This window comes from Anas acuta, chromosome 7 (assembly GCF_963932015.1).
Source record: "Anas acuta chromosome 7, bAnaAcu1.1, whole genome shotgun sequence".
NCBI lineage: Eukaryota > Metazoa > Chordata > Aves > Anseriformes > Anatidae > Anas > Anas acuta.
In genome coordinates, this window is record NC_088985.1 from 26,515,323 (window position 1) to 26,542,296 (window position 26,974).

A 26,974-nucleotide genomic window follows, 5' to 3' on the forward strand; every position below is an offset into this window, starting at 1 on the left:
ATTCATCTATGTTTTCTTTTTGGTTTCCACTGTATTTTTAATGTCCTAGTATGACAGAGGTGAAAATGGTGCCCTGATAAATTCAATAGCAAAACTCCCCTGGCTCCTGTGAAATGGGAATGGTGGAGCAAGAAAGGAGAGAAATCTAACACCTGTAACCAAATACTCATATTTCAAAATCTACATAACAAACCTGATTAGATGGATGTGTATTTGAAGACTCTTAAGTGTACACTCGAGGGAAATTCATCCTTGAAAATAGCCTTTCTGTGCCCTGATTTGTTAATGCAAGCACAGCCTATGGGGAAGATAAAGTTTGTGGGGCATGCTACAGTCCTGATTAGGACTACACAGAGGACCATACTGCAGTGTAGTCTGGCTTATTGTCTGAGCTCCCAGGGTTTCCATCTAAAGGACAAGATCAGGTGCACTTTTGGGACCAGGAGCAGTAGCAGAACGCACCGTCCTGGCTGTGACAGTCCTGCCGTTGCCACTTACACAGGCCAGTGGATGTAGGACCCTGCAGGGTTTGAACTGGCTGTGAAGAGATGGGAAGTACATAAGAACTGGCTGCGAGTTCCATGGTTGCTTCCCCTGCTTAGATCAGTATGTACTGGAACTGACATTAGCTTTGATCCTGACCTTGCGCACTCAAAGCAAATGCAGCAAATGGTGTTTATGAGATGGCCATGAAATATTGTTGCATTTCCCTTTTTTTTTTTTTTTTTTTTTTTTAAGAACAAAAGAAAACCAAACCCCCCACACAAAAAATACATCTAAGAGCAGGATTTTTTGCCCTCCCCTCCCCTTTCTCACTCCCCCCCCTTTTTTTTTTTTCCTCTGGAATCTCACTCTCATCAATATTGCTGAAGATTGTTTTTACTTTGGGGCTGGAAGCGTCTCTAAAAGGTAATGGTATCTTCACTCATAGTGAATGCAGTGGAGCCTTTTTCATGATAGGAAATTACTTGGGCCAATACAGTTTTTATATATATATATATATATGCGCACACAGAAAGCTGCAGAGATTTAATCTGGGGTGTAATTTTATTTCAGTTTAGTGAAATCACTGCAGTGGGCTTTCACTCTGTTTAAATTAGCCTTGTTTTGTGTTACTTTTAGTCAGCTGGGAACAAGTACATAATAAGGCTCCTAGAAACTGAAATAACAGACACTTCTATAGTTCAACTACAGTGGTTTAAAGCATGATTTAAATTAAAACAGTGCAGCTGCTGCTTCTAGACAATACCTGCAATGCTGGAATCTCTTGTCTGTTGTTCTCCCCTTCATTTAATAGCTGTCATTGACAGTAATCATAGAAGGGATTTTCTCATCATCTATTTCATTCTCCTGTGTATCATGGGGCCCTGTCTCTGTGTTGACTGACATTAGACAAAAGCTGTCAGTGCTCCATGTGGGACTCAACCTGTATAAATTCAGCCATCCAGAAGTTACGTGTCTGGCTGAAATTAGTTATCTAGACTTTTTATCATCAGGGTATGGAAAAGGATATTTGCAGAAGATAATCCATGTCACCTGTCTCAGTTATCTTAGGACAGGATGTGTTGGTGTCTTGTCTCTCTCTCTTCGATTGGCTATTCAGGATGCCTGAAAGCTTAGGCTCGATTTACAGTATCTCAGTAACCAGGTTTTGTTTCTTTGGAATATCTTGAAGAGCCACCTCAACTATTGCTCTGTCTCCAAAATGTCCCTGAGGCTTCCACGTACACCTGGGAATTCCTCTCCAGTTAGCATCTGGACTCCTATCAGTGTAGTGTCTCCCATCTTTTTGCTTCTGATGGAGATGCTTGTTGGATGTCAGCCATTCAGCAAAGGGTTGTGCAAGGCAACCCTTTATGTATCACTTCAGCGATACATAATCCCCAACGTGTATTGCACCAGATGAATCAAACACATTCCCCTTGATATATGCACCTTTGGCACTATACCCTCTTTAAATCTCTAAACCCAAGATGAGGGAATAACACTTCTTTACAGGTGCAAATGCTCAGCTACTTTAAGTGTTGCTGGTATATAATTAGCTTGATTTGAGTCAGGCCCCTTTTGAGACTGACAGAATGAAGCTAAACTTTTTTGGTAAAGTTAAGAATTTGCATCCATGTTAATGAAATAGAGCTAAGCAGTGGGACAGAGGGAAGTCTTATCAACCCAGTTTCCTAATCCAGCCTTTTCTGTTGCAGGGTGATCTCCAGAGGACAAACATTCAACTTGATTTTGGAGATGGCATTGCAGTATCCTATGCAAATTTTAGCCCCGTTGAGGATGGCATCCGGCATGTGTATAAGAGTGCTGGAATCTTTCAGGTGACAGCCTATGCAGAAAACAGCCTGGGCTCTGATACTGCTGTCCTCTTCCTGCATGTGGTCTGTAAGTAGTTCCTCCTGCTTGATTTCTTGGGCAAAATCCTGACCTCACTGAAAATCCCCCCAAATTCAGTTGAGTCTAGGAATACATCCAAACCCCACATATATGGGCAACACACACTCTACCAAAGGCTTGGAATTTTAGATGCTCTTCTATCTTGCTAAGTAAATTTTATTGAATGAAGAGAAAGGGAAGCATCTTTTAACAAAAGTATATCTTCTGTACTCATAGGTACAGTGAAAAGTTTGGAAAGGGTTCTGAAAGGGTTAAAGGCCAAATAGCAAATGAAACAAAGTCCAAATGTATGTTTTCAGTGTGCTTCTGATACCAGGAGGTTTAGATTAATCTACTAAATTCTGATTCAGGATTTGGGAATTTTCAGTGTTGATTAAATAAGACAAAAATCATTATCCTGAACATACTTCCTGTGATATTAATATACTGAGGACTAATATGCTACTTTTCATGTTTGATATGTTTGACATGCACGCATGATTTTCCCCTCCTATTTTGTAGATCAATGCAATCTGTCTCCACTTGGCACGTGAGCAGACTTGTAGAGCCCCTTGCTGGCTTTATCAGAGCCTGAGGAAGGTGTGGAACTAAGGATGAGACCAGAAAGATCCTGGTTCTTTGTCCTGCTCTCAGAGTACTAGGTCTCCTGGGCAGGGATCTCTGTCTGCATTCAGATGTACCTCTTCAGCTGTGCCCCTAATGGTGTTTTCAGCCATGTCCACATCTCCCTTTGCGTGTCAGAATGCCTTCTGTGCTGTCTGCCTTATACTTTTGCTTTTCCACTGAAAGGAAGAAAGTGAGACATTTCCAAAATGCAAGAACTATTTTCTTCTTTTAAATTTCAAGCTCCCTATGTGAAGGAATAAATGTTCCTTGAAGCTTTTATTATGCTCATAATTCCCTCAAAGTCAATCATGGCTGCATTTTACAACCTGTTATTAGAGCATTAACTGTTTTTTCCTTCACCTTGGTCCATTAACTGACAAAAGTGATGGTTACCTGGTAATAACAACGAATTTTGTATGGATTATCTGATTTTCTCCCAGGAAGTGCTGTTCCATGTAGAGGATTTCAGAGCAGAATGCAAAGAGGGGCCGTTGCTTTGGCCTTTTTGTGCTACTGTGCTCTCTTTTTCTTCAGCATCTCAGATCTCTCCTTCGACTTCTGTAGCCTTCTTTGATGGTCAGATTTTCATTATTTCTAGAGAAATGTTTTCCACGCGTTTATAATACTTCAGTACTAGACTTTCAATATATTTGGATATGTTAGTCAATATAAGAGGTTTTCCAGTGAAGTTCAAATGTCCAGACAAATTGCCTACTGTATAATTCACCCTTATTATAACATCCGTCTGGTTATGGAACCCTGCACTGAAAAAAAGGAGAAAGAAGGTCCCGGGCTTCAAGCAATAGTAGTTTTTTCTCCTTCAGTTTATCCCCTCATCTTAAAGGAATTGAAGATTTTAGTGTTTTTCCTCTTACCATGCACTGTTAGAAAATATTTGGGGAGACCTGCTATTCTGAGTACTTGCTACAGACAAATTTCAGGAATGACTCTGATCCTCTTTGAAAGGAAAAGAAAAGAAAAAAAAAAAACAAACCAAAAAAAATCAAGTTCTAGAAAGCCAAAACCAAGAACAAGGGCCTGTTGTGCTAGGAGCTATATGTTCTGGTGGTAAAAGAACAGCTCTTACATTCCAAAATTCTTGTGATTCATGTAGGTGAAGTGATTAATGTCCCTATTTCAAATCTGGAGATCTGAGAGGTAACATAAGAAGGTTGTCTCAGTTAAAATCAGCAAATTTCCTGCTTCCCCAAATTAATGTTTTATCAAAACAAACAAACAAACAAACAACAAACTCCTTTCTTTTTTCATCCTTTCCTTCTCACAGTGATAGTCTATCAGTTTTCCGTGTTTTAAAAAGGTACCAACCAGAAGGGCTCAGTAACACTGTGTAATGTGCACCCGGTTATCAGCTAGAAGTCAGCATAAGCAAAACCCAAAATTTGGACGAGAAAGAATAAAATGGAGATAGTAGGAAAAGCTTTAAGCAAACAAATGAAAAATCTTTTTTTTCGTTTCTTCCCAAAGACTTTTCAAGGTCAGACCAATGTCAAAATAATACTAAGGTTTTCCATTCTTGCCCCAAATCATTAATCTTTCTTTTGGACACCTTCTACAGAGAAACTGTCAGGACATATTTAATCAAGCCATAAATACCTCATATGTAATCAGATTTACAGGCTAAAATGATTTGCCCACTAATCTTAGTAGCTCAGTGGATGCGCTTTCAAGAAAACACCTTCTTTCCCTTGTGTCCTGTCCCTCAAGACTACGATAGCAGGCTGCCCGATCCAGTGCAAAGGCAGTTCAGTGGTCTCCCTCAGCCTGCATTTTAAAACATCTGTCTTTTAAACACAGTGCTGACCCTGTCTGAAATTAGCACTGTGAAAAATGTTTGTCTCTGGCTCTCATAGAATTAAGAGTGGAAAAAAAAAGTGTGATTTTTGTTTATAATCTGGTATTTTTTTTCTGTTGCTGATTGCTGAAATTCTCTTACATGTCTGTAATAGAGTCTCACTGCTAAAGTGCTTTGTTTTGCTTTGATTTATTTAAAGGAAAGATCCTTGGTGTTCACAATTGAGCGGAGAGGATTTAACTCAAAGCCTCTAATAATGAACTGTTTCTTCCTGCAGGTCCAGTAGAGCACGTCCATCTGAGTGTCCCTTTTGTTGCCATCAGGAATAAGGATGTCAACATCACTGCAGTGGTTTGGCCCAGTCAAGCAGGCACACTTACCTACTTCTGGTGGTTTGGTAACAACACCAAGGTATGGTTCCCTTTTGGCTCACTTCCCAACCTTGTGCCAGAGTGTGAACTCTCTCAACCCTGATGAAAACTTCTTGCCTTTGCTTATTTTTTGTGCTACTTTTTTTTTTTTCCTTCTTAAAAAAGGTTGTCATTATCTGAACTTAAACCTTTTTGAATTTGTTTCCTCCCGTCTCATGTTGTTCTTAGAAGTCATTACTTTTTTTTACATGTGGTTATTATCAGCCCTACTGAGCTTTGAAGAACACTGTTATTACTAGAATTCACTTGCAACTTAACTGAATTATATAGTACTATGTATGGGATAATACTGGCTTTCAATACTGTTTAAAAACCGATGGTGTTCAAATAACCATGGGTGTTTCTATTATGTGCCAGTATGCAGTATATAATGCTGGATTCCAACACAATACTTTAAAGCTGTTGGTGTTTAAATAACCTTTATTAAACTGGACAACTGTATCTAGAATTTTAAACTAGACCCTCAAGGAACTGTTTGTATCTGTCCACAACTATTGTTCACAGCCTGGATATATATTAGTGACAGAGGTGAGACTTCTTTGTAGCGAACTTTCAGGGTGTCGGCAAAAATTTGTTATAAAGTGCTTTTTTTAAAAAGAAATCAATAATTAAAGTAAGTGAAACTGCAAGTTGTGGTCATGCTTTCAAATAGAGAGAGCAGAATTGCTTATTAGCTACAGCTTTTGATGCAGGCTTTAGGGATGAGACAGACGACACAAGTACTGTCTTCCATTATTACAGTTCTGAAACGTACAGCCAATAATTTGCAATTCAGTATCTGCTTTTATTTACAAAAGGCAGCTTAAGTCACGTCATTGTCTATATTATTAAATTGCAATTGAAGGTGAGCGCTGAGGTGGGATGACAGTAGGAAAAAAATGGGGATTTTACATGAAATAGGGAACTTGGGATAAAAAAATAGCAGACAAGTATTTGATTTTCTCTTTAACAAAGCTGCTTGTGTTTTAATCTCTTAACCTGACTCTACCAATAGTAGCAGGATCCAAAAAAAAAAAAAGAAAACTGAATGCTCTGTTGGGATTTTACATCAAGTTAGGACGCACACTGGATAACTCACCTGTTTTTATGGAAGCACAAGAGGAGGCACCAGAAGACCTCAGGAGCAAAAACTAGTTACTGCAGCTTGGAAAGTTGCTGTGCCCTTGCTGAGTGATGGCTACCACCCATGTACATAGATTTAGTTCATGTAGTTTTCATGACAAATGTAGGGTAACTCCACATAGCTCATACTGCACTGAGAGGGAGAGGGGGGAATGCAAAATCACCTTTCAGCTCAGTTATTTTATGTTCGGTGCTCATGCATGGACAGACATTAAGGTATCTGAGACAGTTTAGGCATCAATAACTTGATTATCTCCTTAAGCTTTTGAGTTCATCTGGGTGCCAGAGTTTTCCTGCAACAACTTTTCTCTTTAATGTAGAAGTTAATTGTGAATAGGGTCTTAGAAAAGATTTTTTTTTGAAATAGAAAGTAGTGTGGAAAAGGTAGAGCAAGCCAATGCTGTGCGCTGAAGATTTCAATTAATTTCTCATGGTGCTTGGAGCTATGCTGTAAATATGATTTGTTCCCTGTATTATCACCTGGCTGAAATTTCAGCCCCATAGGCAATAGAGTATAGGCAGTTGAACCTGATAATACCTTGGAGTGATTGTACATTTTTCCTAATTATGTTGATGTATGGATTAGTAAAGATGGTGCCACTTAACCTGTGGCCAAAGCAAAGATCGAGAGCACCTTTCATTCCTCGCAATGTTCTCTCCAGCTTGTGAAGTGTACTTCAGCTGTGCCCCCTAGCATCTGACAAGCGAATGGCAGAAGATATAGATAGAACAGCAGACACATTTTTTTATTTTTTATTTTTTATTTTTTTTTTCAAGAGAACATTTCTTTTTTTTCAAGAAAACAATCTGCATCACATCAAAATTCCTTCTGGGATGTTTAACATACACCTTGAGTCCCTTTCTGTGCCCACTCACGGGCAAACTGCATGGCTCTTAGTATAGGTCAAAGCTGGGAACACTAATTTGTGTGTGAATTACGGTGTGATGTGTAGTACTGTGCATAGTGACTGCCTGGCATTTCTAGGTGATGTTCTCTGGTTCCATGCTGAGGAATAGCAACTCCTGTGCCTTTTCAGCCTGTAGGCATCCCACGCAGAACCAGATGTGTCTTGTGTCACTGTGCAGTGTCACTAAGGTACTCGTTGCTGCTGCACAGGCGAATGTTGTCTTACGCTCAAATGCCCAGGCTTAGGCTCTTGTGCTGCCCCACCCTGCTGGAATCACTGTGCTGAATTTCTGCTGTGCTAATTTTTGCTGTATACCCAAAGGCCAATTTGCCTGGATTAACACAGGTCCAGTTTAATAAATGCGTCCAGCTGTCTAATAGGTTTGAGCAAATGAACCTTGAACTACTTGATTTAATTTAGAGTTAGTTTCCAGGTCTTGGTGCTTGAATTAAAATTAAGGAGTTGGCTGAATGTTAAAATTCCATGATGGAGGTGAAATCAGCCATGGTAACGGGATGTCCAGCATGCACACGTACAAAAAAGAGAAATAGTAATTTTGAAGACCAGATTGGTTCCTCTTATCTGCCTTTGCACAGAGTCACAACCTGCAACCTCCAGGAATATTGCTAATATCACTGCAGTTTACTGTAGGTCTATTCTGCTGGTCTGGGATGTGCATGCATTAGATATGTGTTAGTATATGTTAGCTGTGACTCCAGGACTACCTCAAGCTGGCATCCTTGCTCACTTGGTCTTTGTCTCCTGTGTTCATGTTTTTTCATTATTATTATTATTATTTTCTTCTAATGCTTTTTCAGCTAATGGCCATATAAATGGTGCCATTCTGCAGGGGAGAAATCAGTTTGCCAGCCTGGGCTATGCCAGTGGCAACTATGATTTGCCTATGAAAATGACATGTATGGCCACTGTTGTGACATGCACACAAATTAACAGTTCGAGGAGATGAGGTGTGAGAGCTAGATGGCTTAGTTTATTTATATATTTATTTTTCTCTGGGAACAAACTGGCAGTTTGGTGAAGAGGCAATAGTAATGGTACAATGATTTTATCTGTGCTCTTAGACCTCTAAGTGCTTTTGCAATGGAGACTACTATCACTATTTCCATTTTAATGGTTTAATCCAATCCAAGAGATGTGTCTATAGACCAGCTGTCAGCTCAAAGGCACTATTAGGGCTAGACCTTTGGTTTTCAATACACAAATCTTTCCCTGAACATGGTGCACTTTTCTCGTCTAGATGTGTATCAGTGTAAGGGTTTTCTGTGCTAAGAGGAGAACTGTAGTGCTATCGAGGACATTTCTGTTTGAGAAGGTGCAGATAAAGTCAGCCTTCTCTGCCGTGGCTCTGAACTAGCTAAATACAAGGTCAACTTTACTCTGGAAGCCATCCAGCTACATTCAGACAGCAGCGTCTGTAGGTATTATGCCACGTTTTAAGCCTTGTTAACATGGCTTGCCAGCTTATAGTTGGAGCTAGCTTGAACTTTACAGGCTTGAAACCAAAACAGGACAGTATTTAGTGCCATTGCTGTCCTGAGCAGCACTGCTCTGAGATAGACACGTGGATTTGCACTCATAAGAGAGAGGGCTGATCCTGAATCTGAACTACATGGACTGTCTGAAGGAGCATCTTTGGTTTCTAGTCAAATGCTGGTTTGAGTTGGACGCTGTATTTTGCACAGCTGATAAAGCAACCATGCTGAGTTTGCATGCTCACGTACGTACGACACTGCATTCTGCAGCGTTAATTCTGCGGTTGCTGACTGTGCCTTACTGAAGTATTCACCATATAATGGGTTGCAATTCAGTGGAAGAATTTTTTCAGGCGGCATTTATTGAAGTGAGAGAAAGCTTTGCCTGTGGGATGTGAGTCTCACTGGGTGATGGTTGGGTCACATGCTTTTAGGCCATAGGAAGCCTTAGGACATGCAAGCTCTGAGCACAGTTTGTGTGTCAGCCAGGGGAGGATGGGTACTGTGGCTTGGTGAATTATTCTGGTGTCTGTTTTGTCTGAGTTAACTGAATTCTGATTTTGATATTGCTATCTGTGTTTACCTCTTGCAGCCCCTCATCACCTTGGAAAGCAGCATCTCCTATGTCTTCGCTGTGGAGGGGATGAACACTGTCACTGTGCAAGTTGCTGCGGGCAACACCCTCATCCAAGACACCAAGGAGATCGCAGTGCACGGTACCCTCATCCTTTTACAACCAGACCTCAGGGAGCATCTAGAGTTGAAGAAAAGGCAGTTGTTGCTGAACCAAAATGAACTCTGAGCTCCCTAGTGCCTGGAGGGACCTCTGAAGTCAAACATTTGTTAACGTGAAACAAAGTAGATCAGATTTGTCCTGATCACTAGATACAGAAGTGAACTGAATGGGGCAGATAGCTAAATCTGTAAACTCAGCACTCTAGTAAAGTGTCTGGCATCTCCTTTGCCCATCAGCTTGCTTACTGGGAACTCACAAAATAAAATCCACTTAGGGTTGTAGCCAGAGTGCCTTCCCATTGCTTCCTAGCTGTGGAAAGAAGCAGGCATGGTGCAACATTAAGGCAGCCTGAATACAGCCGATATTTCTCTTTATGCAGTGACTGTATAAAAGAGAAGGGTCTGGAAGACATGGGGTAGAAATGTCTCTGTAGCTGGTATCTCTGTCCGTCTTCCATATCACAGCTGGATATTTGTGTGTGTTTAATGGACTTCCCAGTGGGTAATGTTTGTGCCATATCTGTACATCAAAGGCTCCCCAAAGCACTCTTTAACAGACCACAGCGCTATCCTAGTTTGGGGCTCAATAAAGCCTGAGTGGAAGGGTGCTCTCAGCAGTTCTGGACAGGAATTTGAGATTTCTCCAGAGAATAATTTCTTCCTGGGCTTGTCTTTGTTTTCCTTACCCAGTTTCTGGCATCCAGCATTTCAGAGCAAGCTTTTCTTTGGACAGCAAGTTTTATTGAGAAGCCTGTGCTTCGAATAACTGAGGTTGCACTGTGTGGTTGAACTGTGTGTGTCTTGTTTCTGTAATTAAAGATAGATAAATGTGCCACTGGTGACTGGAATGCTGTATGTTCACATTTAACAACCAGCTAAATAGATATTTATTGATTGCCTGGCTGTGAAATGCAATGGGTTTTAATAATTTGTTGATACGATGCAGTAATACCCAAGCTCACTATTAACAAATATAAGTAACCCTCTACTTGATCGTTTGGGGCATTGCAAGATGCAGTGTTAAGGTCTGGGAAACTTCCAGCTTTCCACTAGGTTCTGGAATAAACCTGAATTAGACGCATTTAAGATGGGTCCCATAGGTGATCTTGATCTTTGTATTTGTGATGTAAAGGTCCTGGTAGGTCCCATAGAGTGTTTTTAAACATCCTGTAAATTTTTTTTTTTTGCTTTTTTTTTTCTGTAAAAGATCCAAAGTTTGGGACTTTACCACAGAGGAATTAATCTAGTTGGAACATCCAAATCGTTCTATGTGGCACCATGCTGCAGACCGAGCTGGTCTAAAGGGCAAGTCAGTGCAGACCCCAGATCTGGTGATCAGTTCAAGTCTGAATACAGAAGGAGAGACAATTTTAGTAAACACCTGCTCTGGGCAATTTGGATTACCAATCCTAATCAGTGTCCTCTGTTAAACTGTTATGGCTCTGGGCAGGAGTATGGCTTTGCGATGTTAGCAGTGGAGGAAATTTATTCAGGGTCATCTCAAATTGTGGCTAACAACACAGAATTTAGTCAAAAAGTAAATTGGCCATGGTACTGAGGGTTCTGACTTTTGCACCCTCAAGTCAAAGCATATAAAATGTCAGGGTGTGGGTTTAGCCTTCGGAACATGAGAGAGTTTACCTGCTTTGTTTCTCATAAGTATTCTAGGCTTGGACTCTAGTGACACCAGAGTGGAGAGGTAGAAATGGAGAAAATTTGATATTGGTCTGTATTTGAAGTCTAGGAAGTTTTTCTTCCTCCCTGCAATCAGTCAATTAGGAAGTAATTTCAAAGTGTTTCATGAATAGCCACTGCTTGATTAGCCTGTCATTAGCACCACTGGGCTCTGATTTGTTGGGGTATTAACCACTCATGGCTTCCCTCCAGGAAAGCAAACAGATAATGCTTGCTTTTGAAAACATATTACTTACAGTAAGTGTTTTCTCTGCAGACCACAGTGCATGTAATTGCGCAGACCTTCCAAATTTCAGGCAGATGCCATCTTGTTTATTGGTCAACTAACTTCCTTGTAAATGGAATCTGATGAAGTTAAGTGGCAAAATTGCTAGGCCTGGAGCCTTTGTGAAGAGAAGGCATCTTCTCACCTCTCTCGTTCTTGTTTCCATTTCTTCTGAGAAAAGCCACAAGTTGGCATTAGGGCAAAACGTCCTTTATAAGAACATTATTTCATTGCAAGTTTTCTGTCCTGCTTAGTGTTAGCCAGACCTTTTTCTTCCTTCATCCTTTAATATCTCTTTTGTTTTAAGCTGCTTTAATCATGCTTCAGTTTACTTCCTTTCAGTTTACTTCCACACCCTGAGCACTGCCTGTTTAATTTTCTCATCAATACTGTTTTTCTATTGCAGAATATTTCCAGTCTCAACTGCTGTCATTTTCTCCTAACTTGGACTACCACAACCCTGACATCCCTGAATGGAGACAAGACATTGGCAAAGTCATCAGAAGAGCTCTAGCACAGGTGAGCTTCCTCTTCTGCTGCTCAAACATTGCCTAGGCTGTTAAAGCATGCAGACTTTTTCAACGTGCTAGCTTAGAAGAGTGGGAAGAAGAGCAGTAATGAAGTTATCATTTTAAATTGACTGCTGCTTAATATTCTGAGTATTTTTACAGAGGCAAACTATTCTGGGAATTCTGTGAAAATATTGTAATTACTTTTATTAATGTTTCTGTGGCATTTTTCAGCTTTTAATATCCCTGAGGACTTTACAAATTCTTGATTGTAATAGCATCACTATTACTCTTATTTGCCAAATTGATATTACAGGGTCTGTTGTTTTCTGTTCCAAGCATTTGGGTAGTATTCCTGTGTCCTGTTCAACAGCTGCTCTACTCTGTCCCAGAAGACAGATACTGTAATAATGTTAGATGCATGAGAGAGATACTTTTACTTATTCTGGATATTCGGTCTTAAATTTTGTCTTAAATTATTGTCTTTAAAAAAATTGCCTTAAATTTTGTCTTAAATTTTTATTTTTAAATTTAAATCTTACTTCTTAGTGTAGCAACTTGAGAATCTTATAAAGCTCTACTCCCTTTCCAACTGGGGCAGAAAATGAAGATTCAGAGGGGAAAATAAACTCACCTTTTAAAACAAAGGACAAAGAGAAGCTTCTGGGGTGTAAGATACTGAATCTTCCTTTGGGATTAATTAGAATATGTAAATTAGCACTCAGATTCTTGCAGGAAAGGGGACAGAATAATCTATGATATTAAATAACTAGGGACTTTGGTTTTGTGTGAAATCAAGAGACGGATTTAAGTGAGGTTTTGTGATTTTTACTTTCTGCCAAAATATATCTTGTGTGTTTTTTTTCTTCAGCTACAGCTGTTCTTAGAAATGGAGGCTGATTATTTTTACGAGGAAAGCGCATTCCTGCTCAGCTTTTCTCATCCACATCCCACTCAAAATTCACAGTTTGTGAGAGCTTCCTTGATTGTTTTTCCATCCTGAGAAAACACTTAGTTCATCTGTTTAAACTGGTCTTCCCTTTTATTGTATTCAGAGTCAAGTGTGTAGAAAAAAATTTGTTGTAACAATGAATGGTCACATCAATGAATGGACAACATCAGAAAGCATATAGAAATGCTTGTCTGTATATCCTTTTGGGACTGGTTGCAGCCTGTGGTATATGCTTATAGGACAGATCATCAGGAATAGGGGCTGCCCCATCAATATGTTTCAGTTCAGGAACGAGGCCAAGGAGCTTGAGTTGGAGTTAGGACCAGGTGGTTTATTGGGTTAGTCTCATATAGCAGAGAGTTTCTGAGGGAGGAGAAGCTTCCTGCTGTGCTGAGGATACTCAGCTTGGTTTTGGGAAGTAAAACCAGAGGGCAGTAACTTTATTAGGCAGGTCATGATAAAGACAGCAGTGAGAGTCAGGCATGGAGCCTGAATCTTGGTTCAGCAAGCTGAGCAGCTTCCTTCTGATCAGCTCTATCATTAAAAAAAAGAAAAAAAAAGCTTCCCAATGGAGACATGAAGAAATACGTTGCATACGGAATGTGTGGATCTCCATAACCTGGTATTAGCAGGTGTTTGTAGGTAATTTTCTTCATACGTTGCCATTAGTTGCACACTTACTAGTGGTTGCTCTGAGTTAGGCTCTCTGGATCTGACTTTGGGTCATTCCTTTGTGGTGAGGACTTAATGGAAAATTCAGACCTGGAGACATCCTAAGTTTGGACTTTGAACTCTGGGTTGAGGTCCTTGAGCCCAGGGATGTTGTCAACCCTACGTTTACTTCTAGAAATGAAATTGTGTACCATTAGCAGAACTTCTATTTCAAGACACACTAAATGGGCAAAGCAGTTCATCAGGGCCACAACATTTATGGAAGAACTCCCAAATAATTTGGCAGGAGCACAGTTTCCATAGCGCATGGAAACATCAGTAACATAAGAGCAGCTAGAGACTTCCTTTTTACATTTTTTTTTAGGTGACTGGTATCCCTGATGAACAGATCTTGGTAGCTGTATTTCCTGGGCTGCCTACTTCTGCTGAACTCTTCATACTGCCCCGTAAAAATACAACAGAGATGAGGAAAAGCAGTGAGGCTGATCTGGAGCAGGTAAGGAAAGGATTCACAGACCATTCATTCCCATCATACCATTTGCAGATGCGTCCCTCGACCTTTGTAGCATTGGAAATGACTTGCAGTCACTGTGATGGAACTGGGTGCATCTGGGACTGTGGCAGTATATTTATGTCATTAAAGAGAATTACTTTTACAGGGAAAATTGGCTTTCCAAGCACCTCACTGAGATATATCACAGTCTACCAGCAGTGGTTCTTCTTAGATCAGTGGTGTGTCCTCATTACAGCAGCTATGGCCAAAGGAACCTTGAATGCATACTCCCTTCACTCCCTGGAGGAATGCTAATAGACAGAGGCCAAAGCAGCAAGATAATATACTGAGGCTTACTGAAATAAATCAAGTTCTTCAGTTTGTATATTGCTGAAACAAGACCTCTTTTTTTCTGCAGCAGCAAATGGCATGTGCAAACTATATTTGGAAGTTACAATATCCATCCATTTAGATAAATAGGTAATTACAGTGATGAATAGCTAAAGTGATATGCAGGCAAGGGAAGAGCTAGGAACAACAACACTAGTCTGCTGGAGCTTTTTATGCTAGAATTACCAAGTGATTAAATCAGGTCTATGAAGGCAAAGGAGTGAAGTACTGCTGGAAAAGTTGCTTGGCTGTAGCTTATGTTCTTATATGCACCATTTCTACTTTGTGGAAGCTATGTGTGAGCCCATCTCAAAGCACCTACAGGAGTAACTCTTCTGTGATCAAACATTGAATAATTCAAAGGATTCATGAATTCTGTGGAAGATGCTGTCACCCACTGAGCAGAGTCAGCCCCTTTAGAGCAGTACATTTGTCTTAGAAAGCTAGCAAAGCTTCACTCTTATATTCATGTTGTTAAGTGTGCAGAGGAGATGCATGGCAGAGGGAAAGTTCAAAAGGCTATTTGGAGAGATTTTCTTGGAATCATTTATGTCCTGTTCAGTAGGACCTACCCATATTAGAATTCTCCATGAATGCATGGTTGTAAAAATGTTTCATATATCAGTATTATGTAGACATCTCAGATTGGGTTTCTGACCTAGTTGACCCTGAACTGAAGCTCTAGTGCTCTAACTTTATTTAAAAGCGTAATCACTTGTACTTTGGAACCAATTGATAGCTCCTGCTTGAAGAGCTCTGCTCTGGCCATCAGAACTATTCTGTAGAGACCATGCATTAACAAGCTCAGGCTCCAGTATACGTTAAGTATATGCTGAAAGGCAACAAAATAATACATCATAGGTAGGTTGCTGAGCCATGAGTAACCTCCACTGCAATGGCTGTCATCTAAATGAAGGAGAAATATGACAAGTTTGACGTTAATCTTCAAAACTGGATTTATAGCATCCCCAACAATCTATTTAAACAGGATCAAGACTGGGGTTGTCCTGAATGTGGGTGAGTTAAGAGATGTTACTAGGCTGGACCACCCATCTCGGTTCCATCATTCACTAATGAAAAGCCTATATCTCAGTGATTTCCAGGTGCATTAGCTCAAATTCACATGAATTTGGGTGAAGAGATCCTTATTTCTCTTCCACTACCCGTTCTCTCCCCTGCCCTGTATTTCCAGAAGGATATACAAGTCTCAAAAGTGTCTGTCCTGTAGGGAGATTTGCATTCAGTAACATTCAGTTCTGTCTGAAGCACATATACAAGTTTCTCTTCACTTCTGCAGTCTTCTCACTTCCTTTCTCTTCCCTGCTTTCTTCCACCTCTTCCTGAAGCTAATAAGATGTTAGTCACCATTCATAGACTACATAAATTCCTGAACATTCTCCAGAGCCTGCTCTTTTGCATATTGTAACTGTTTGTATCTCTTATTATTTCCACAGGTTGTTGAAATCCTTTTTAATGCTCTCAACCAAAACCTGGTCCAGTTTGAACTGAAGCCTGGTGTTGAAGTCATTGTGTATGTCACTCAGTTAACATTAGGTGAGTGAGGAGTAAAAGGTGTAGCTGTGGATCTTTTGAGGACTCATACAGCTCCAGAAGGATGAGTCTACATCAGAGCACACACAATTTGGTATATGCTAGTAGGATATTTAGGATTAGTCATCTCAAGACAATGTCTGTGGCAAAAGAAGGAAGTGTTGAAAACAGAATTCAGCAGTGACATCTTCATGCACCAGTTTGTGCAAGTATTAAAAGTTCCATTTAGGAGTTTCCTGTAGATTTTAATTAACTAGTACAGTGATGTTTTTCAGGTGTTTTAGAACATTAGGTGGAAGATCTTCTGTTAAACTCTTACTGGGCACCTGTAGAATTAATTGGGAGTATTCTTACTAACTTTCATGGATATTGGATCAAATCCTTATTGCAGAGAGGGATTGTTAATGTTATGGTGAGCCAAGAAGATTTATGTGGGCACCATACTCACAAAAACATCTAGGCCTGAATATTGACTTCTACAAATTAGAGCTTCTTTAAAGTTCAGTGTTACACATCTCAATTTTCACATACTAATGAATAATTACTTCAAGTTGCATCGCTCCCTGTGCTTTAGACCACTCTAGTGTGAAGCTCTCAGCTGCAGCTGAGAATTTTGGCCAGCCTAGAGTGAAACTCTCAGTTATTGCTGAGACAGTGATGGCTACAAGGAAAAAAAGAAAAAAGAAAAAGAAGGAACCAGATACTTATGTAAAATGAGAAGTGTTCAGATGCTACTTACAAACATTTGAACATCATTAGGGACTTCTCATCAGACACTTGATTCTCAGCACAGTGCTCAGTCCATTAAGATTGTCTGCTCCAAAGAGCTGTAAAAATAGCTGCACAAACAAGGTATCATTATACACTTTATTTACACCACCAAAAATGCCGAGGATGGATGGATCAAAACTCCAAGATGTTATAACATAGTATGTGCTTGGGTCCAGGATTATTGCTTTGGGCTCCTCTCCGTTATGAAAACCAACTTGATTAGAAAGTCATGGACAGGTCTGCAAAGTCCAAAAGAAGGACAAGCTTTGAGGCTTCTCAAAAGACCAGGACACTTTCACACGTGAGAGAGACATGTCTGTGAAAGATGGGAGTCACACTGTTCATGGGCACTATGAGATTTCTTCTCCAGAGTAGAATAGATATGCATTAAGCCACACTTCATGAATTTAATTTCCACTCCAGTCCCTGGAAAAGCCTAAAAAGAAAAGGCCAGAATGTTAATACAGGAATGATTGGCCATTCAGATGAGCACGGCTTGCTGTGCCTTTTCACTAGGAGATGTTACTGCACTGTCTTGAAAAAGGAGCCTGGCTTTCAAAGGACACAAGAGTCAATTAATTTCCTACTGATTGGTCTTGCTGAAAACAGCATGCACCATGCAGTGGTGATAATAAAGCAGATGTGGCAAAGACAGGGTTGAGCTCAATTCTCTGGTAGTCATGTGTTCCCTAAGAATATCTTGCAAATGTAATTCTATGCCTTTCCTCCTGCAGCACCCCTTGTTGATTCCAGCACGGGTCACAGCAGTTCGGCGATGCTGATGTTGTTGTCTGTGGTGTTTGTAGGCTTGGCTGTTTTTTTAATCTACAAATTCAAGAGGTAAGTTGAGAATCTGTGGAGGATGAGGGAGGAGAGAGTGGATGGTTTACAGGAAATTTAGGCAGAGTATAGTGCCTGGATTGCAGGTGTAGAGTGAGGTATACTGGCCTAAGGCTTAGACCAGTATAGCTCTGTATTTCTCAGAGAGGAGTTTAACTCCTGCCTTTCTACCACATTGCTCTGAAAGTTCACCAAGAGCTCAGAAATCAAGCTGTGACCTGCTTCAACAGATTGTTTGAACCACTGACCAGAATTTGGAACAAACCATGTGTGCTCACTGAGTACTGAGCAACACAATTCAAACCTAGTCAAAAAAAAATAAAAATAAAAAAAGATCAATATCTTCATACAGTCTATATCCATCTTGCCAACTGCCTTAGTGTAGTAGGATCTCATTTGTATCTTGCAAAGTGAATAGCTTAGTCATGCAGGGGAATAGGTGTCATTATGTTAAGAGAAGGAAACTTGATGCCAGAAATGTTTGTGTTAAGCATCAAATGGCTTTGTGAGGGAATCTGTGCTGAGATTTTCTTTGCTAGTTGTTAATACAAACCTTTTGCTTTTGGGCAGTAAGCAGGATATGTGCTCGCCCATGGCACTTTGCTGCTGCAAGCTATCAAACACAATATGGGGTAAGAATATCCTGTTAGCTGAAGGGCTACCTCATAAGAATATATTTTAGACAGGTGGAGCTTCTTAGCAGGAACTTTGTATTCAGTACAGTACTCACTGTGTTAAATGGTCTGTGTACCCAGATCCTGCATTGTGACAAAATATTGTATTAGAAACATAAAAATAAAAATCTGGACATCAATAGTTTGTAAACCCCCAAACTGGGAAGCTAGAGTTTTCCTGTCTAAATTCCAACAATATGTTTCTCTCTCCAGCTTTTCTACAGTTCCAGGTAAGGCTAGTGCTGTAATACTGTTAATAGGATGCAAAAACTAAACATGGAATGACAGGCATGTGTCCTACCCTCCAGGTCTAAAGCTGCCCTGTTTTCTGAGCTCTTACATTAACCCTTGTCTAAGTCTGTGCACATCAGGATCTGTTACCAAACTCCTGCTGACTTTAGTGGACCAGGACGATTTCCCGAGAATCCATGTATGAGAATCTGCTGAGGTGCAGATTTCCAGGTCTTCAGCCTGTCCTGCTTGTTGTAATCACTAATCCTCTCTCTGTTTCTGTGAGGTGGAATAGAGTTTCTGTGTCCCATTCCCCTGGGGATTTTGTGTAAGGCATTGATGCAATAACGTGGCAGGAGGCAGCTGACGATTTCTCTGACTCCTAGATATAGGATGAGGAAGGCAATGAAATCTCTCTGAGAGATGTATCAAGATCTATGTACATCCATTTGTAAGGTGCGTTTTCATTTTTGTCTTGGTGAGATAGTTTCTCAGGTTTGGGCTAATGTCTTTGGATCTATGGTCAGGGATCAGTCAACAAGAAGAAGGATCTGCATATTCTGACTGCTGTCGAGTGGTATGGAACATGGTAATCCACTTTGCATTGGCAGGCTCCAGGTCCTGTTATGCTACTGCAGCTCATGAAACAAACTCTCATACCACTTATGTGTCCAGAGACTTATTGAAACCTTGAGCATAGCATCCATCAGCTTCATGCTGTGCTCCATGGCAGGGAAGAACATGTCTTTTAAAGATCTGTCTGAAAATGCAATGCATTACAAACTGGAGGGGGGAAGAAGGCAGTGTGGGGTGGGAGGGAAGAAATGGTTAAAGCCTGAGTTTTTAGGAAAGTCAGATACTTTAGGAGAGACAGACACTCTGGAGTGTCTGTCCTCAGGTTGATTTTTCAGGACAGAAAGCAACTATTTCAGCTCAGTGAGAGCATTCAACAGTTCTTAATGGAAGGTTGAAAGGGGTTGAAAACAAAAGCTTCCCTCTTGTTCTCAGTGATGCAGAGGTCCATTAGCAATATGTACTTTTCTGATGAACGGTTATCCTGGCCTGAATACAGAACTGCTGCTTACAGGAAAAGGTTGTAGGGAGAGCACAGGCCTACATGAATTTTTAATTCAATAAATTTATAGAATTGATGCTTTGCTGGTTTGCACACAAGCTCCTTATTATGAGCCCATCGAGTTATAAACTCAGCGGGTATGTTAAACACTGCTGCCAGAGAGATGCTTGTTGAGGAGGTCTGGGTGGAAAAGGAAGGAGGGGGAAAGCTGGGGAAATCAGCTGTAAATAGGTTGTTCCTTCCCTGGGAGTATGAGCGTATAGCAGGTCAATGCTGTTTGTGTATACGTGGTGGATAATAGTGTGGTAATTGGTGGAAAGTTGTGGGCACCTGTCTGCTGGGAGGCACAACAGGATTCAGTGTGTGTGTCTGCATGCATACGTGTGCACCTGGCTCAGTTTCTCTTTTCCCCTAAGTCTCTGGAGTACCTGAAAGCTCTCTGCCTCATAACTCCCAAGAGCTTTCCTCACCTTTCTTCTCAAATCTCAGAAGACTGTCACTCTACCATTGCATTGTTTGGGAGCAAAATGGAGTCTTCCACCATTTCTAGGCATGTTCTCATGTCCACGTCTCCACTCACCTCTGGATGTATTCTTGGCACTTGAACCCTTTGGGGATCTTGTTACTTTCTTCATCTGTTTTCTTTAGAATTTTGGTTGGGGGAACTTAGGGGTGGAAGAGTTCCTCTCTCCATGGCTGCATTATTTGTAGAGAGGTACTGGTGAGTCACAAAAAAATTGTAGTTAGTCCTTTTCCTTACTGAACCATGTGTTTCACCACCACGTAAATGCAATGTGTGAATTCCCTGTGTAGTAATGATGTCTTCTAGTGAACTGTAAGGCATGTCTGAAAGTTAGAAAGATGGAGGGTAGAAGAAAAGGAGAAGAACATGAGATTTGTTAACTACTGCTAAACATCCCCAGTATGTCCTGACTTGCTTCTGGTTAAGAACAGAATGCCAAATCAAGCCAATAGTGCAAGTTACATAAGCCCAGGACTTGACTGGAGTAAAATCAGTATAGATCTATAAAACTGATGGAAGTCGAGACATCTTGTGTCTCTCTCCTGTGTGGTTTAATGAACAGATAAAATTCCTGAACTTCCCTTATTTATGTGGTGTGGTATGCATGGATCAGAGCCCTTCTAAGGACATTAGACAAAAACATTTGGCCCCCTTCCAACAGGCCACTGAACACAGATAACTGTAGCACCCCCCAAGATGCTTAAGACATTACTTTTCAGTTCTCTTATTTTAAACTTGCATTCCTTCAGGGATTATGCCTGGAGGCTTATCTAACTATCTGTCTAACTGTCTGACTTGCAAGGATATCATTCCAGCAGTCCAAGTTAACTTCTTTTGGAAGAAGGAAAAAAGAAATAATGCTTCCACTTTCTCGGTTTCATGAACAGCAAGGGAAAATAAGTCCCTACAAACTTGCGTGATCCTTAGCATGGTGAACTGTGTTTTGCAATGAAATGGTAACAAATAGAGTTTTCATAGCTTTTATGAGGTTCAAGTCCTTTCTGTCCTCTGAGGCAGGGCCAATTCTTTATAACTCATTCTGATGTGGCAGTTTCTACTGTGTCAGTGTGGGCCTGTCAATAGAAACAAACCTAGCAATTTTTTCTCAGTTAATAGTAGTGCTCAAATTGATTTTTACTTTTGGTTTCCAATGCACCGCTGATCATATAATAAATACTGAGAGAGTTGGCAATTGCAACTGATTGAACTTAGTTGATTGTTGCTGTCTGACTTGGGGGTATGGTGTAAACTGTGTGCACGTCTTCTCATTTAAAAGGGAAGGGCCAGAGCATTTAGGTTTACTGCTGGAGGCACAGGGTAGGAAGGTAGTGGCCTAAAACTTTTGGGGTAGCTTTAGGCTGATGTTATTAGTGGATGCTAATGGCACACTCAGAGCTGAATGTCCCTGTGGTGCTTTCACCAGCCTGAGAGATGATGCTACTCTACATTACTGCCAGTGCTGCATTTCGGGGATTGGTTTCATTTTAATCGGTCTGATTAATCAGTGACATGCCAAGGATCCCTTGGCAAAATATAACCTCAAATATTTTCTTTCCTGCACAGGAAAATCCCTTGGATTAATATCTATGCCCAAGTTCAGCATGACAAGGAGCAAGAAATGATTGGCTCTGTCAGCCAAAGTGAAAATGCCCCCAAAATCACTCTGAGTGAGTTCACAGACCCCGAGGAGCTGATGGACAAAGAACTGGACACGCGAGTGATGGGTGAGGCACAGCCCTTGGCTTGGGCTTGTTTCATGTTATGGGTGAGGATGTTTGTCAGTGAGGTGTTAGGTGAGGCAGTGACTGTGACCATAGGTACAGGCAGATACTGAGATAGGGGCAAAGTCTCCCTGCAACAGAACAACAGGGAATTTTACCTATGATTTTCCAGCCTTTATCCCAATGCTGTATGACCAGGGTAGGAGACTGGAAACAATAACAGGAATATAGGAGTGAGTTAGAAAAAGCTGTGACTCACACCTTGGTCTATTCATGACCCTGTCTTTCCTTTGGAAGGCTCCCAAATTCCCTGAACCCTCAGAAGAATAAACTAAGCCAAACTTACACCATTGGTGTGCTATCATTACAAGGGGATATGTCACCAATGGCACAATGAGTTTACTGGTGGCCAACAGAGCTGTAATAACAGCTTTTCTGCATGCTCTATGCTTATTGCAAATGCAACACAGGGTGTATTACTTTTAAGCACCTTTTCTGTCTATACACTTACATGAACACATCCTAAGGAGTAAAAAGCAATATAGATCAAACTGTTGAAGGCAGTGCACTGACTCTTCTCCATTTTCCCCTCCACAGGAAGCATCTCAACAATTGCCAACAGTGAAAGCACAAAGGAAATCCCCAACTGCACTAGTGTTTAATACTGAGAGTCCTCTTGGTCTACAACATTTCTGAATTTTTATTTGTAATTATTATTGTTATAATTATTATTATTATTATGAAAAGAGAGAGTTATATGTCATTATTATCATTTGGGAGGGGATGGGGTGGGCTTTTTCTGTTTACCAGGGCTGCATTCATAAATAACGAGGGTTCTTCATATTTAGGAAATACTCATCAGGTTAGGAATAAAGAGCAAAGAATAAGTGAAGTGTGTACTGGAATTTGAATACCAGACTCCTGTTAAATACAGAATGGGAATTAAGTATTAAAGTACAATTGGCAGATATGATACAGAAGGCAAGATAAATATAAGTAAATGGTCCCTTTTCAGCCCCTTTTGTGAATCATGAATCAGCTATTTCATCCTGCCAGAAGGCCCAGGCTAAGCTGTGGGACCAGGCTCTGCAGCCTGCCAACAACCCTCACATTCCATTGATACACATGTCACAGCTTTTTGCAAGATCTCCTTTTTTAATTGCTTTTAATTTCAGTCACCCTCTGGCATTGTTGACTGCTGAGAAAGGGGGAAAAAATCAGAGCAAACATACCCATCGGTGTTCCTTGGATTGTGGATTGGCTGGAAGGGACAGCACTGCAAGCAATGAAGAGGCATGCTTGAGTTTATGAATGCAGCCCGAACCCCGTGCATGTGAATAGCGAGGATGCCGAAGGCCTACTGTAGATAATTACAATGTACATAGCTTTTTATTTCTTGGGAAATAATTTAATGTTTAGTAAAAGAAGATATGTTTAAAACAAAACCTGAACCACACACACACATGCACGCACACACACACACGCCAGCCAAACAGGGACCGTGGTGAGCACTTGAATCACACTTTGGTTCCAAGTGTGTTCCAGTTGTCTGTCCTATTTCAATCTTACACTGCTGTGTGTAAACAGCACGGTTTATTTCTCTGTGTATAACTGCAAGCCTTTTTTTATTTTTATTAATGTGTATTATAATTTCCTATGAAGGAGCAGAAAAAGATTTTATCTGGATGGACTATGAGTCTTTCACGAATATTTTAGTGATGTTCATCATCTATTCACCTCCATTGCTGTTGTTCACTTCTGAGAAGGATCTTGGTGATATCGGGAAAATAAGGAAAACAGAAAATGATCACAATCTCAATGTGCACAAATACCAGTGTGCTTGCAGTACCCAGTAGAGCCTCAACTCAGCAGTGCGCCAGACTGCATTAGCTCCTTTCCCAGTGATACATCATGCATTTACCAGTTAAGCTGGTGAAGCATAAGAGTATTAGATTTTGGTTGAACATGATGCATGTGATTAAGGACTGCTCTTTGGAGAAGGGGATGCTTAGTCAGACCTAAATAACTGAGCTAGGAAAGGTCTCGTGTGTGCTTTAGAATGGGTGTTTCCAGTTCTGGATGGAAATGCTAGTGGAGTAATTTTTGAATGTTGGGTTGGTAATATCTGATCAGAACAGGGAGGTTAATGGAAAAAAAATAGTGAAAAACTCCTTAGGAATCTTCCAGCACACCAAGTTGAGAATAGCCCCTAGGAGTGGGCAGGAGGTAGACTTGGTGGAGAGTTGCTTTTATCTACTTGTCCTGAATTGATGATGCTAAAAGTGGACCTTATTCTGCAGGGAGTTGAGCTATAAGACCTACTGGGAGTGGATGGAAGATTAGAGGCATGTTTGGGAAATGTTCTAGTGCTTGCATGGTGACAGTAGACAGAAATTAAGTCAGGTGACAATCTAGGTAGAGAATTCTACCGTTAATATCTCCGGACTGAAATGAGAAGATGGCTAGGATTAAGGTGTTAACTTGCTACCTCTCTGTATAACAACATGCTGGCTGCAAACCAGCCTCAGCTACGTGTGTTCACTCTGAATAGGCTGGAAGATCTTTCAAAGGTTAGAATCCTGATGTGGCCTGAAAGGGGAGAAAAACAGTGGTTAAGTATTGTTTTGTGGAAAAACGCAGAAGGTATTTCAGTGCTAAAATAGTAAAAGCAAAACATAGGGAAACACTGTTTTGTGGAAAGAATTAAAACTAAATATTCTCAGTTGTTCTGCTCCTCAATTTCAGTAAGGCTTGTGGGCCTTTTTTCTTGGTTTAAAGAAAATTATTTTCTGTTTCCTCCCTCACTTTTCTGCTCTAGTTTCGAATACAAGCTGAAGAGTGATGGCTGTGTTTTTCTCTTTAAACTTGAGTTTCCATCCATCACATGTACATAAACTGTTGTGTTACTGTCACTGTTCTTCTGAAACACCAAAGTAGTTTACAGTAATGGCCCACTCTGGTGATAACACTGTTAGTGCAAGGCCATAGCTTCCCATTTAGGCATAGATGGGAGGGATGTACATAAGCAATGGTCCTGTGGGCCTTGAGCTAAATTGTGGGCTGATCTCAGTCTTTGCTGATCGTTAGAATTTGAGGGACTGCTTTTGTGAGCTGCTGCAGAGGGCTGGATGAGAAATATTCATTATTTTCCATATTTTTATTTTCTAAACCAGGAAACAAAGTGAAAATGTTCACTGTTTCAAATGTTCTTTTTTTTTTTTTTTTTTCTCTCACAGAAATGATCTTATGTTGATTTTAAAAAGAAAGAAATGGGATTACAGTTTTTACAATTTAACAGTTTCTCCCTTTATACTCTTAAATATGCTAAAGTAACTCATAATGGATGGGAGGAAGCAAGGAGGAAAAAATTGGGAGTAAGCTACTGAAAAAATTAAAAATGGAAACATTTTCATCCCTCCTCCCCAAATTTTATCTCTGTGAAGGCTGAGAAGTTTGGAGAAACATCAGTCCAGAAAGACATTTTCAATCTAAGATTACCCTAAGGTACTCAAAAAATAAACAAAAACCGTGGACCCAAAATTAGATGTCAAAAACCTTGCCTGGTTCTTGAGTTGACTCAAATTTCACCTTCTATTACACTTTCTGGGTATCAGCACCTGCCAGGGGAGTTTCTTGCACTAATGCTTGAACATGAGTGTGCTCAATGCATGTCTGGAAAAAGCATGGGACCATGTTTGCCAGATCATACCCCCGGAATTAGGGCAAAGCATGGCTGATGGCAGCTGGGAAAACCTTGTGTTAGTGATTGAAAGCTGCTTCTTTAGGATACCAGAAGGGTAACTACCGTGTCCCTGCAGGGTAGCTGAGTCTGCAGCTCTCCAGGGGACTTCTGTAAGGTTTGGGTTAGGCAACCAGTGCTGGCCACATTTTATTTGGAAGGTACTGACCTGGGGCATTGGCACAGGCTGGAAAATTGTACATTTTTATTTGTATACTACATGATGGGGAACAGCAACCTGGGGATGTCATTTTTTTTTTCCATTTTTTTCCTCCCTGCAAGTTTTACCCCTGAGGAAATGTAATGGAAGTCCTTGAAGCTGTAGATGATTATTTACCTTAGGGAGGAAGGAAAGAGGCAGTATGATAAGTAGAACATAAATAGCTCCCACAATCAAGTTGTGTATAAAAACGAAAAGAAAGGGAGAGCAAGAGACTGGGTCAGTGGCCTCTATCACTGCCAGCCTTTCCCCCATGATAGATTCTGCTGTGTATTGACTGTAACATAGGAATAATGCATGAGACCAGGAGACTAGCTGCAGCTTATGATTGTATGTCTGTAAATCTGTTATGAACACCCAACAGATCCTCTGCTTGGTTTAACCTGTGCTTAAGAACCCAACACTAAGCCTGACAGGATTGGAAATGAGGCTAGAGAGACTGGGGACTGCAGAGTTTTCCAGTTAGAGTTGCTATTGATGAGAGCAGGCACAGGAGAACATGCATTTTCTTCTGGACTAAGCCTTGGTGTAAGGGATGTGCAAAGATGTCCTGTTCTCCTCCCTTTTCCTTCAGTCAGTTCCTACACAGATTCCAGCATGTGCTGGTCTGAAAAAGCAAACCAGAATTCTCATATCCCTTCTGATGATGTTGGACAGTGCATTAAACCCAAACCACCACCATGGTTTTAAAGGATTAAATGAGGCAGACAATTGCAATACTTGTATTAAACACAGTAATACAAATGCATGAGTCATATATATACATATATATATATACTGTTCTTGGTTTTATTGTTCCATTTGAATATTTCTACTGTAAAAAAGGCAGTGGTTTTGAAATTGTTGAAAATAAATGTATTTTTGTACATCAGAGTTACTCCTGGCTGCTCTTTCAGTCTTTGTTCTTCTCGAGTTTCCTTTTTGCTCTGTCCTCACTGGATTCCCCTTTCTGTATCTAGCCCTCCAACCCTGTATGTTGTTCAGGGTCATGCAAAACACAAGGAGGGTTAACAGAACAGTGTTATAAGGCAGGATTTTTTGAGGTAAAAGATAAAAAAAACTACCTCCTCTCTTTCGTTCTTACTGTTGCCCTCCAAAAATAATTATCTCCTTGCCTTTCCATCCCACGGGCTGATCCTCTTTGG

At 40.5% G+C, this 26,974-nt stretch overlaps 1 protein-coding gene across 4 annotated transcripts in view; it reads left to right on the plus strand.

Moving 5' to 3' along the window:
* SORCS3 (sortilin related VPS10 domain containing receptor 3) overlaps window positions 1-26,704 on the plus strand; it is a 279,259-nt gene extending 252,555 nt beyond the window's left edge. For all 4 annotated transcript variants that reach the window (XM_068688547.1, XM_068688550.1, XM_068688548.1 and 1 more), the window contains 9 exons: window positions 2,202-2,388; window positions 5,097-5,230; window positions 9,366-9,489; window positions 11,875-11,987; window positions 13,966-14,097; window positions 15,939-16,038; window positions 17,541-17,646; window positions 21,713-21,873; window positions 22,468-26,704. In XM_068688547.1, the coding sequence (XP_068544648.1) occupies window positions 2,202-2,388; window positions 5,097-5,230; window positions 9,366-9,489; window positions 11,875-11,987; window positions 13,966-14,097; window positions 15,939-16,038; window positions 17,541-17,646; window positions 21,713-21,873; window positions 22,468-22,532 (1,122 nt within the window). In that variant the 3' untranslated portion in view covers window positions 22,533-26,704. The remainder of the gene's footprint in view (window positions 1-2,201; window positions 2,389-5,096; window positions 5,231-9,365; window positions 9,490-11,874; window positions 11,988-13,965; window positions 14,098-15,938; window positions 16,039-17,540; window positions 17,647-21,712; window positions 21,874-22,467) is intronic.
* The last annotated feature ends 270 nt before the right edge of the window (window positions 26,705-26,974 follow it).